Source organism: Scyliorhinus torazame, chromosome 5 (assembly GCF_047496885.1).
Source record: "Scyliorhinus torazame isolate Kashiwa2021f chromosome 5, sScyTor2.1, whole genome shotgun sequence".
Taxonomy (NCBI): Eukaryota; Metazoa; Chordata; class Chondrichthyes; order Carcharhiniformes; family Scyliorhinidae; genus Scyliorhinus; species Scyliorhinus torazame.
In genome coordinates this window covers 88,848,281-88,861,387 of record NC_092711.1, presented here as the reverse complement: position 1 = coordinate 88,861,387, position 13,107 = coordinate 88,848,281, and the positions used below count along the sequence as shown (strand labels likewise).

Sequence of the window (13,107 nt, the reverse complement as noted above, 5' to 3'; positions counted from 1 at the left end):
CTGCTGATAACAAACTCCGGCCCATTTACAGAGGCTAATATTCTGGCTAAAAGTCAAATAAATTAGATTTCTGTTAAATACGCAGTGTTGAAACTTTTTAATATCTCTGACACAAGTTAATTCCTTTTGAAGTACTCTCGCTCTCCCCCGTCTCTTCCATCCTCACCTCCAACAAGAAGTGTGAGGAGCTTGTGGAGCTTCTTTGTGACTGAGATTGAGTAAATCCGATCAGCTGCCTCTGCTGCTTTCCTCCCTTCCACGATCCCACCGGACCAAACTGTCTCTAAATTTCATCCTTTCCTGAGCCCTGAGCCCACATCTTTCTCTAGTTTCTCTCTCATCTCCCCTCATGCCCTCTCAGAGCTCATCTTGTCCATGAGACCCAGCTCCTGCTCCATCGACACTATTCCCACTGAGCTACTGATCAGCCAACTACCCTGTGTCCATGGATATTGTCAACATTTGTCTCTCTTCAGGTACTGTCCCTCTGTCCTTCAAATCTGCCATCATCACCCCCTCAATAAAACAAACCCTTGCCCCTGCCATCCTTACAAATTATTGCCCCAACTTCAACCTCCCTCTCTTCTTCAAACCTTTCAACATTTTGTCATCTCCCAAATCCTTGTCCATCTTTCCCAGAATTCCCATGTTTGATTCCTTCAATCAGGTCTCTGCCCTGTCACAGTGAAATACAAGAGACAAACAGAATCTTACCCGGAGAGAAAGACAGACAATCCGGGAGCTTGGATCCAACACGGATATGTTCATAAGACCAGAAGACAAGGGTAGCAGCACAGTCTTTATCGAGAGACAACAATACCTGCTGGAGACAGACAGACAACTAAACAACACGAATCACAACACCAAGCTACCTAGACCCATATACCCGAGACAGGAAGGAGAATTGGAGATGGACCGGAAGAACTCAAAGACTCCAGAAACATTAACCAAAAACAACAGGTACAACCAAGGAAGTTCTACCTGTTCCCTAAAATACCCAAACACATAGACTGTACCAGGGAAATACCCCCAGACAGACCCACCGGATCAGACGGAGAGCGAAAGTCCAACAGAATCATAGAATTTACAGTGCAGAAGGATGCCATTCGGCCCATCAAGCCTGCACCACCCTCGGAAAGAGCACCCTACTTAAGTCCATGCCTCCACCCTATCCCAGTAACTCCACCTAACCTTTTTTTGGACACTAAGGGGCAATTTAGCATAGCCAATCTACCTAACCTGTACATCTTTGGATGGTGGGTGAAAACTGGAACACAACGGAGGGAACCCACGCAGACACAGGGAGAATGTGCAAACTCCACATTGAATTGAACCCGGGACCCAAGCACAAAATGCTGCCAGGAATCAGCAAGTCAGTTTAAGTCTGTGTGAAACTCAAACTTCATTCACACAAAGCCCGCAGTGTGATTGGCTGGAGGACCGGAGTCCATCCGGTCCTCCAATGCTTCCAATTGGTCAACACATCTCAGGCAGGAAATGAGGTTTCGGAACCCGCGCCCACGTGGCCAATGGGAAGAACTCAAAGGATGCAGAGTCTCAGCCAATGAGGGAGATCCAGATCAGTCCCGCCCCACATTCACTCTGATTGGCTGGAGGATCAGCCGCTCATGCTCGGTCCTCCAGTCCCGCCCCCTGTTCTATTGGTCTGGAGTCGCCCTCAATCACCCCCGGGCATTGTGATCCGGAGCACGCGCAGTGCGGCTGCTGGACATGGATTTCGCCACTTGTTTGTCCCGGAGAAGCAGAGTCGGCGTCAGGCGGTGGGTGGGAGGATTTGGAAACACTTTGTGGATCCGCAAACCCTTCACAATCATTGTCAGCTCCCTGGTTTGCAGCTGCGGGGCTTCTCCCTCCCTCCCGGGAACAGGCCCAGGTTAACGGGCACCATCCTGCTTCAGCCACTGGAGGATGGTTCACATCAGAGGATGGGGGAGGAAGGGTAATAAATAAAAGCTTCCACTTTGCACTCAAATCAATGAGGCACTCAAATCAATGAGGACTCTGATCTCTGGCAAGGAAGGAAACCCTGGGGGGTGGACGGGGCCGATTCACAAACACCCGCTGGAGGCCCCAAACCCCCAATAAAGAACCTGCAGCCCCTGGATTTCCAGCTCCGGGGGATTGGTGGCTTCAAGTGCAGCCATCTTGGTAAAGGAACATAGAGTGGGTGGGGCTTCAGGGTCCCAATGACCAGGAGGCAAAATGATGATTGATTAATTGATTTTATTCTCACTTTGCACAGAGGGGGTTGAGAACTGATCCCAGCCAGAGGGGAGGGAGGGGGTGAGCTGTAAGGAAAAGAATTGTGAAGGTGGTGTGCAGGATTTGCCGGGCTGACCAACTCTCATGGTGAAAATTAAGGTCCAGCCTGCACTGAAAGGCTGGCGTTCTGCCAGAGCTGGGACCAGTCCGCCTGGGGTAAGTGTCTGCCAGAGCTGTTGGAACACAGAAACAGTAAGGAACATGATCCTGTGCATTGAGAAAGGTACAATTTGTATGACAGACAACATCCAGGCAGCATGCAGCCTGGGACAGAGGACACAAATACATTCAGTAAAATATGGGACTGTTAGTCACCCTGGGATTTGCATCCAGCAAGGGAGGTGAGAGAGTGCATGGGATTAGGATTTACTGCTTTACAGGTACAAATGAAGAAAATATCTTTCATGGAAAATAGAATTATATGTTCAATATTTCTCAAGTTTTGTAAACTCCTTTTCCAGGGTAATAGATTTGGTGGATTTACAAACAGGAAGCTCGAACTGCATGGTCTGACAAAGTCACTGAGTCACCACGGCCTCAATATCATCAGAAATTGAATTCCGGAGGAGACATGTTTGTGTGTTCTGTCTGTGCGACACCATTTATAACATCTGTAACTGGAAAAGCATCAAGACACACACTGGAGTGAGTGTTCCAGTACACTGACTGTACAAAGAGCTTTAAACAGTTAAACCGCCTGTTAAAATCATCGCACGATTTGCAAAGGGAAGGAAGCGTACTCGTGCTGTGTGTGCGGACAAAGCTTCAACTGATTGTCCAAACTGGAGAGATACGAGGAAACGGGCGACATGGAGAAACCGTGGAAATGTGAGGACTGGGGGAAAGGATTCAGTTCTTCATCCCGGCTGGAAATCCATTGACGCGTTCACACTGGGGAAAGGCCATTCATCTGTTCTGTGTGTGAGAGGAGATTCACTCGGTCCCAACACCTGCTGAGACACCAGCGAGTTCACAAGTGAGTGCAGGGACTGGAACCTGCTGTTTTGCTGCTGCCAATCACATCCAGGATTGATAGTCTGACAATATCTGGTTTGATTCTGCTGATGTTAACAATCTCTTCAACTGGCTGCAGTTTAATATTCTGGAGATGTCACTGATTTTAAAAATGCCCCTTTTTAAAAGCAGCGCCTGTGATTTTTCTCCTTAATTCAAGAACTCTCAACAGGAGCACCTTTACAGTAAAATTATGAACTTGTACTTCAATCTTAAATTGATCTTTGATGCAAATCCGTGTCTGAACGGTTCCACTGATCAACATCTCCAATCAGCAGGTTAATCTTTCCTGACAATTCTTACTGACTTCTTCAGTGTTATGTCCATTAGGAAATTAAATTGTGAAGGAAGCAAAACAAAACAGTTAAATATTTTACAGGCACTGTGGAAATGTACATAATCACTGAACATCAACATTGTTATTGATGAAGTTTGGATCACGGAGTTGAATCATTTCTGACACAGCAGCAGCAACATTTGGTAACGGTGGAACAAAGAACAAAGAAATGTACAGCACAGGAACAGGCCCTTCGGCCCTCCAAGCCCGTGCCGACCATGCTGCCCGACTAAACTACAATCTTCTACACTTCCTGGGTCCGTATCCCTCTATTGCCAACCTATTCATGTATTTGTCAAGATGCCCTTAAATGTCACTATCGTCGCTGCTTCCACCACCTCCTCCGGTAGCGAGTTCCAGGCATCCCCTACCCTCTGTGTAAAAAAACTTGCCTCGTACATCTACTCTAAACCTTGCTCCTCGCACCTTAAACCTATGCCCCCTAGTAATTGACCCCTCTACCCTGGGGAAAAGCCTCTGACTATCCACTCTGTCTGTGCCCCTCATAATTTTGTAAACCTCTATCAGGTCGCCCCTCAACCCCCGTCGTTCCAGTGAGAACAAACCAAGTTTATTCAACCGCTCCTCATAGCTAACGCCCTCCATACCAGGCAACATTCTGGTAAATCTCTTCTGCACCCTCTCTAAAGTCTCCACATCCTTCTGGTAGTGTGGTGACCAGAATTGAACACTATACTCCCAAGTGTGGCCTAACTAAGGTTCTATACAGCTGCAACATGACTTGCCAATTTTTATACTCAATGCCCCGGCCAATGAAGGCAAGCATGCCGTATGCCTTCTTGACTACCTTCTCCACCCGTGTTGCCCCTTTCAGTGTCCTGTGGACCTGTACACCTAGATTTCTCTGACTTTCAATACAGACTGGTTTGAGAGCCACTTAACAGAGATGACCTGTCACTGAAGCAAAAAGTAAAGCTGACCTGATGTACAACTTAAACCTAACAGCCAGAACAGTGTTTTTCAAACTTTTTTTCCAGGGACCCATTTTTACCAACCGGCCAACCTTAGGGACCCACGCCAGCCGACCTTCGCGACCCACCATTTTCTCTTACCTTGTTTGCTGCTGACAAAATGGAGGACTCTCAATCGGGCCCAAAGCACGTGAGGTCGGCATTCGGGGGGCGTGACCTGCTCTCTACCTCCCTTCAGGCAGGAAGATTACATAGAATTTTTTTTTAAAAATCTTCTGTGACTCCGATTGCACAAATGCATGGGCAAAAGCCGCAGCAGCCGGCTTTTAACAATGTTGGCTGTGAGCGGCCTTCAAAATGACCGTGACCATATTTTTAAAAATGCAGGCGCACTGCATATGTGTGCCTGCTTATCGGTGCGCGTGAGCAAACTTCTCCGCTTGCGTACCGATGAGCGGGGACGCATGGGCAGTGACGCATGGGCAGTGTGGTCTCTTTTTTTATATGGTCGTGGCCTTTTTGAAGGCCGCTCGCAGCTGGCATTGTTGAAAGCCGGCTGCTGCGGCTGTTGCCCACAAATTTGCACAATCGGGAGTGCCGCGACGGACGGCTCCGTGACTCCCCCACCCGCGGGTCACGAAAATGCCTGAGCTAGAACACCATCTCGTGAAAGTAGCCAAGTTAGTTCTGTAAAAGACAGGGAGAATGTGTGAAATAATCGCTGGATCAGTCTACATCACAAAATGTGAATTGCCTCTGAAATCTACTGTGTTTGATGGGATCAAGACATCACTTGTTTCTGCTTTCACCAAGGTTGCCCACCTGAAATCAGCAGATGGTGAAGTTCTCACTGCCAGAAGTAAACAGATGTCCCGTTGGGTTGAACATGACTGTGAGCTGTACTCCTGTGGGACGGACACCTCCCAGTCTCTGTTTGACTCTCTTGCAGCTTCCTGTCCTGGTTGAGTTGGACAAGGAACCCTCATCACTTGAGCTGGAAAAGGCCCTTGGTTACGAAGCAAGCAGAAAGGCACCCGGCAAAGTTGGAATTCCAGCTGAACTGCTCACACACAGAAAGTTCCATCGAATATCACACCTTCCTTACCACAGCCGTCCCTTGGGAGGTAGAATCCATTTCATAGAAAATGTGTGACGCAAAAATCATCACATTTTCAAAAACAGCAGTGACAGTGGAGACTGCAACATCTGCAGGGCCATCTCACTCCTTAACAATGCTGAGAAGACCTTCACTAAAGTCATGTTTAAAAGATTCATCGACGTGCAGACTGAGTGTATCCAGAAGCACAGTGCAGTTTCTGTGCTGATAGATCTACAGTGAACATGATCTTCTCCACACACCAGCTACAAGAGAAGAGAACAATTGGGATTTGATCTAAAGTGTCAGTGTTGAGAAAGTGAAATCTCAGCAGGGTGGATGATTGAGCGAATCCCTTGCCACACACACAGCAGGTGAATGGTCTCTCCCCAGTGTGAACCCGCTGATGATCCAACAGTTTGCATAACTGAGCGAACGTCACCCCACACTCAGGACAGGTGAATGGTTTCTCTCCAGTGTGCATTCTCTGGTGTATCAGAAGGCTGGATAACTGAGCAAATTCCTTCCCACACTTGGAGCAAGTGAACGGCCTCTCCCCAGTGTGAACTCGCTGGTGTGTCAGAAGATTAAATTTGTTTTTAAAGCTCTTCTCACAATCGGAACATTTGAAAGGTCTCATGTCAGAGTGAACAAGTTGGTGTGCAGTTAGATGTGTTAGTCGAGTGAATCCCTTTCCACACTCTGAACAGGTGAATGGTCTCTCCCCAGTGTGACTGCGGTGATGAGTTTCCAGTTCAGAAGGGTAACTGAATCCCTTCCCACAAACCCCACATTTCCAGTTTCTCAATGGTGCTGGCGTCCTTGTGTCTCTCCATTTTGGACGATCAGTTGAAGCTTCTTCCACACACAGGACACGTGTACAGTTTATCCTCACTGTCAGGGTGTGATGTTTTTCAGGCTGTGTAACTGGTTAAAGCTCTTTCCACAGTCAGTTCACTGGAACACTCTCACTCGGGTGTGTGTGTCTTTGTGCTTTTCCAGTCACACTGATGGTTGAAATATTTTCCCACAGACAGAACAAACATTTATCCTTCCACATTCAAAAGTTGATGACATTCAGATCCTGATCAATTGAGTGATTGTCAGATCTTGATGTGATGATTGATTTGAGCTTCCAGTCTGTCAATCCATTCCTTGTAACCCTGTAAAATCAGTTTACACAGGTCAGAAATTCAGAACAGATAATTCTCGTCCCTGGGGAGTAATTGTTTCTCTCATTTCCCAAAGCTGCAAATCCCAGTTCCACAGTTTCCCCTTCCCACAAACTCACCACAATGGTTTCAAGGTCATTAATACGGAATGGAGTTTTGAATTTCAGATTATTCACTGAATTTAAATTCGACCATCTACGTTACATCAGTGTGAGTGCAGGATAGAAATTGCCCCCATTCTCTCCTCCTGCTCCAGGATCAGTAAAGTGAGTTAAAGATAATTTCTCCTGAACAAATCCATTGCTGTATTTCCTTCCGGAAGCCACATTTGTCCACTGGGGCCTGGCACCGGGAGAAAGCGGCAGCTGCCGTTGTGTTGGGTGTTGAGGCGGTGCCGCCAGTTTGTTAATGGGGGTGTTGAGGCCTCCACTGGGTGTTTGTGAAGCCTCCCCTCCCACTCACTGCCCCTAACGCTGCCTCCGCTTATCCGCCTGAAGATGCGACAAAGAAGAGTCTGTCCCTGGACATGAGCCTCACTGCGCATGCTCCACATCACAATGTCAGGGGTGTGGTTGATAAAGCTTTGGGCCAATAGAAAGAGGGGGCGGGTCTGGAGGACCGAGCGGGAGAGGCTGATCCTCCAACCAATCGGATTGAATGAGGGGGCGGGGCCGGGCTGTGAGTGACGCAGGTGCAGTTACGGTTATGGTGATGTGGTAATGTTGACGGTTTTTTCTTCGGTCCGCGACCGGTAAACGGAAAATTGCGGAAAGCAGTCACCGATTGATCTGCCAGGTGTGTGGAGTATTTTTGTATACATGTTGTGCAAGCACAAACTTCGGAAAAAGTCTTCCCAGTCTCCCATTTGAACAGAGCTGGTCCTCACCTGCCCGGTTTAAAGACCGCCATCTTTAATAGGGGCAATCTGCAGGAGGACGCATGTGCAGTCACCATCTTTGTACGGGGCAATGTTTTCAATGAATGGGGAGTGTATTATAGCGAAAGTGAGATCATTGTAATCACATTAAAGAATCCCGACAGTGCAGAAGGAGGCTATTCGGCCCATCGAGTCTGCACCGACTATCTGAAAGACCACTCTACCAAGGCCCACGTTACCTTTGGGTACTAAGGGTCAATTTAGCATGAAGCAAATCCTGCTCTGTGACTCCCACTCCCTCTTCGGATGTCCTGCCCCATGTGTCCAAAAAACTGCAGGTCTGTGCAGTCACATGAAGACCCATGGCAAAAACACAGACCCTGAGTAGACATCATCCTCAAATCGAGAGACTGCTGATGACTACGGGAAATGTGCAACAGGGAGTATGAGCAGTCATCCTGGACCAGACAGCCAGAGGAAATATTGTGAATTTCTCTGCTTGACTGACCGCGGTAGTGGGAGACGACTATGAGTCAAAGAACAAAGAAATGTACAGCACAGGAACAGGCCCTTCGGCCCTCCAAGCCCGTGCCAACCATGCTGCCCGACTAAACTACAATCTTCTACACTTCCTGGGTCCGTATCCCTCTATTCCCATCCTATTTATGTATTTGTCAAGATGCCCCTTAAATGTCACTATCGTCCCTGCTTCCACCACCTCCTCCGGTAGCGAGTTCCAGGCACCCACTACCCTGATTATGGGGTAGTCATTAGGAGAGTTCAGTCCCGAGGTATCAGAAGAATGGATGACAATCTCAGCAGCAAATGAGCTGAGACTCAGATAGAGTTGAGCGATGTTACTGAGATGAAAATAGTGATAATGTAGATATGTGGCTGGTAGCTCAGTTTGGGTTGAAATATTTTGCCATGACTGAACAGTCTGGTTCAGACTCAGTTACCAGGGAGCGAAATGGAGTCATTGGTGAGGGTATGGACTTTGTAGATGGGTCTGATGACAATGGCTTTGGACTTCCCAATATTTATTTGGAGGAAATGTCTGCTCATCCAGTACTGGATATCACAGAATCAGGATGGTGTGTGAGTTGGAGAAAAACTAGAGGTGATGGTTTCCACATACACCTGATACCGTGATCCTCTGGGTGGTTAGATTGAGGGTTTGTCAAAATTCTCTCAAGAGATAAATAAAATCCCTCTCTTTTGCCCATTGGTTCTTACACACTGCCCCTTCTCTCTCTTGTCCTCTTCTCCCACATTTTGGCCAGAATCCTGTGTGGGCCAAGACTGTGTGGCAGATTTTCTTCCCTGAAAGACATTAGTGAACCAGTTGGGTTTTTTATGATAATCCAGTTTTCATGGTCACTTTTTCCCACTGTCGGCCCCACAAATGACCAGATTCATTCAGCTCAATTTTACAACCTGCCTTTGTGTTTTTGTGGGTTCTCACTCACTCTTTCTGTTTTATATCAATTCCACAGGATATTAGAAGAGGAGATTTGCAGTTGGGAAACTGAACCCAAACATCACATCAGGATCAGACAGAGTTGCCCATTTTATAGGGACCGGAATATTATCGGATTTTGAACATGGAAGGTAAAGGAATCATTCCCAGTGGAGAAGAACTGTACACGTGTTCCGTGTGTGGACGAGGATTCAGACAATCATCTGACCTGTTGATACACAAGCGCAGTCACACTGGGAAGAAACTGTGGAAATGTGGAGTGTGTAGGAAGGGATTCCGATCTCCATCTCATCTTGAAAAGCATTGCCGCATTCACACGGGGAAGAAACCATTCACCTGCTCCGACTGTGGGAAAGGATTCACTCAGTCATCCAACATGCTGAGACACCAGCGAGTTCACACTGCGGAGAGGCCATTCACCTGCTCTGAGTCTGGGAACAGAATCCCTCACTCATCCAACCTGCTGAGACACCAGCGAGTTTACTCTGGGAAGAAGCCATTCACCTGCTCCGAGTGTGGGAAGGGATTCTCAAGGTCATCTAACCTGCTGGCACACCAGCGGGTTCACACCGACGACAGACCCTTTAAATGTCCAGATTGCGGGAAGTGCTATAAAAGTTCTGGGGAACTGATGTCCCATCAACGTGTCCACACTGACGAGAGACCGTTCAGGTGCTCTCACTGTGAGAGTGGGTTCAAGACATCTTTTGCCCTCACCAAACACCAGCGCACTCACACTGATGAGAGACCGTTCAAGTGTTCTCACTGTGGGACAGCGTTCAGGCAATCGAGTGACCTCTCTGTACACCAGCGAACTCACACTGGGGAGAGGCCATTCACCTGCTCCCACTGTGGGAAGGGATTCTCTCACTCATCGAGCATGCTGAGACACCAGCGAGTTCACACTAATGAGAGACCTTTCAACTGCTCCCAGTGTGGGAAGGGATTCAATCAGTCATCCATCCTGCTGAGACACCAGCAAGCTCACACCACTGAGAGACCATTTAAATGTCCAGACTGTGGGAAATGCTACAAAAGTTCTGGGGAACTGATGCGCCATCAACGTGTTCACACTGACGAGAGACCGTTCAGTTGCTCTCACTGTGGGAATAGGTTCAAGACATCGTCTACCCTCACTGCACACCAGCGCACTCACAGTGAGGAGAAACCTTTTAAATGCCAGGACTGTGAGAAATGCTATAAAAGTTCCAGTGAACTGATACGCCATCAACATGCGCACACTGAGGAAAGACCTTTTAAATGCTCAGACTGTGGGAGGTGCTTTAGAAGTTCCACCAATCTGATGTCCCATCAACGTGTTCACACTGACGAGAGACCGTTCAGGTGCTCTCACTGTGGGACTAGGTTCAGAGAATCAGCTCATCTCACCGTACACCAGCGCACTCACACGGGAGAGAGACCGTTCACCTGCTCCGATTGTGGGAAGGGATTCAGTCATTCATCCAACTTGCGGGCACACGAGCGAATTCACAAATGACGACAGTAATTGGATTTTGCTGTCAGTTACATCCAGACATGAACCATGTTCATTGTGCTCTGTTTTTGCTGATGTTAGCACGGTAATATCTGCTGATGGCAGCATGGTAGCACAAGTGATTAGCACTGTGGCTTCACAGCACCTGGGTCCCAGGTTCGATTCGCTGCTGGGAATGTCTGCGTGGGTTTCCTCCAGATGCTCCGGTTTCCTCCCACAGTCCAAAGAAATGCAGGTTAGGTAGATTGGCCATGATAAATTGCCCTTGGTGACCAAAAAAGGTTAGGAGGGATTATTGGGTTACAGGGATAGGGTGGAAGTGAGGGTTTAAGTGGGTTGGTGCAGACTCAATGGGCCGAATGGCCTCCTTCTGCACTGTATGTTCTGTGTTCACAAACTTCAGCCGAGTTAATATTCTACATAAATGTGAAATAGGATTTGTGTTAAATGCACACTACGGTCCTTCCTTAAAGGTCTCTCCCTCTCCCCAGTCTCCTCCACCCTCACCTCCAACAATAAGTGTGAGGAGCTCATGGAGCATCTTTGTCAGTAAGAATGAGACAATCTGATCAGCTGCCTCTGCTGCTTTCCTCCCTTCCACTAGCCCACAGGTTAAAACTCTCTCTAGTTCCCCCTTGTCTGACTCTGTGAGCCCACTGCCCGTATCGTTAAAAGCTCAATAGAGTCAGGGATTGTTCCGAGATTGGAATATAGCTCACGTCGTTCCCGTTTTCCAAATCAGAGCCAGGGAACGACAGGTTCATCAGTGTGACCTCGATTACAGGGAAGGTGCTTGACGGGATGCTTGGAGATATTGTTTCTCATCACTGGGGAAGAGAAGGAACCATTAGAGATGTTCTAGTGACCAATTCACTGAGCAAGTCTTGAGACCTGTTCTTCAGCCCAGACTCACTATGCACATCCGCATGTTAGTTAATCCACGCCTAATAAATAAATCTGTCCACTCACACTGGTATCCCATTATCATGCACACGTTCCCTATGATTACAACCCATTCATAGACTTTCAGGTGATCTTGTCAAAAGTTCAAGGTGGTGTCTGTCTCGAGATCTTTGTTTATCTTAACGGGTTAGAGGGATATGAGGAACATGTTGACAGGTGGATTTGAAACCAGGAAGAGATCAGCCATGATCTGACTGAATGGTGGAGCAGGCTCGAAGTGCTGAATTGCCTGCCTCTGCTCCTAATTCCTATATTCTATCTCCCTCTGAATGGTCCCAGTCTCTTGGGCAGTGGCCAGGCTCACTGTAACAAATGCAGGATTTTAGATATATTAGATTATAAGTATTTGGCAATTTAAGGGTTAACAGCTAGGGTTACAGTGTGTCTGACTGCTGTAGTCATGTTTTTAAAAAGAATCTTGTTTTGCAAGACCAGAAAGTTTTAGGAGCCGGAGGTGAAATTAACCAGTGGAATGTGTTTTCAGTCTGGGGTAATGCAATGTTGTTTGACTCGGGAGAAGCCCTGGGGAGTTAATGTGTTTTCAGCCTGGGGTAATGCAATGCTGTTTTATGAGGGGGAATCCCTGGGGACTTAATGTGTTTTCAGCTTGGGGAGTTAATTTGTTTTTAGCTTGGGATATGATGTCATTGCTGGGTGGAGCTACGGTATTCAAGACATTTTGCGAAAGCATTTTGAGTTGAGGTCTGATCTGGCTACCATTTGGACCACAAGAAAGGTATTTTGCTCTCACTGTAAGATAGTTAAAGGAGAATAATAGTATTTAATGCACGCAGAATTGTATGAGGACAAGGGAAAACAAACCATTTGAAACAGCTTTTTGAAGAATTCCTGCCAGAAGACATCCAGCCAGGCTGACACGGTGGTTAGCACAGCTGTCTCACAGCGCCAGGGACCCGGGTTCAATTCTGACCTTGGGTGACTGTCTGCGTGGAGTTTTCACTTTCTCCCCGTGTCTGTGTGGGCTTCCACCGGGTGCTACAGTTTCCTCCCACAGTCCAAAGATATGCAGGTTCAGTGGATTGGCCACGCAAAAATTGCCCCATGGTGTCCAAGATGTTCAGGCCAGGTGGGGTTACAGGAATAGGGCAGGCAAGTGTGGCTAGGTAGGGTGCTCTTTCAGAGGGTTGGTGCAGACTCATTGGGCTGAATGGCCTCTTTCTGTACTGTGGGGATTATATAATAGAGTCTGCAGGGTTTCTAACAGGAGTCAAATCTGTTCTGGAAAACTAATATTACTCTGTGCCATTGGCATGTGGGATGGATTGAGAGCTGTAGGGTTTTCCTTTCTTGTTATTTACTTGGGAATATAGATGGTAATTAAGGGTATTTATTGTGTTGAGTAATGTTGTTTACGGGGTCATTGGAAGCTATTTTTGGGTGTGATGTTAAAGTGTTTAATGTTGTGTTAATAATAAAGTTTTGTTTTAAAACACCAAA

At 47.3% G+C, this 13,107-nt stretch overlaps 1 protein-coding gene and 1 long non-coding RNA gene across 8 annotated transcripts in view; one reads left to right on the top strand and one right to left on the bottom strand.

Moving 5' to 3' along the window:
* The window catches only part of LOC140418846 (uncharacterized), a 14,643-nt gene extending 9,133 nt beyond the window's left edge, over positions 1-5,510 (bottom strand). Inside the window, exons 1-2 of one of the 2 annotated variants that reach the window (XR_011945366.1) lie at positions 5,389-5,510; positions 715-823 (exon numbers count right to left, since the gene is read on the bottom strand). This is a non-coding gene — a long non-coding RNA (uncharacterized lncRNA). The remainder of the gene's footprint in view (positions 1-714; positions 824-5,388) is intronic. The other variant, XR_011945367.1, reaches the window with a different exon arrangement.
* The window catches only part of LOC140418837 (uncharacterized), a 25,004-nt gene extending 11,897 nt beyond the window's left edge, over positions 1-13,107 (top strand). For 4 of the 6 annotated variants that reach the window (XM_072502472.1, XM_072502473.1, XM_072502474.1 and 1 more), the window contains one exon: positions 9,208-13,107. In XM_072502472.1, the coding sequence (XP_072358573.1) occupies positions 9,316-10,689 (1,374 nt within the window). In that variant the 5' untranslated portion in view covers positions 9,208-9,315 and the 3' untranslated portion in view covers positions 10,690-13,107. Of the gene's footprint in view, positions 1-819; positions 961-7,295; positions 7,630-9,207 lie in introns of those variants that run through there. The other 2 variants (XM_072502470.1, XM_072502469.1) reach the window with 2 other exon arrangements.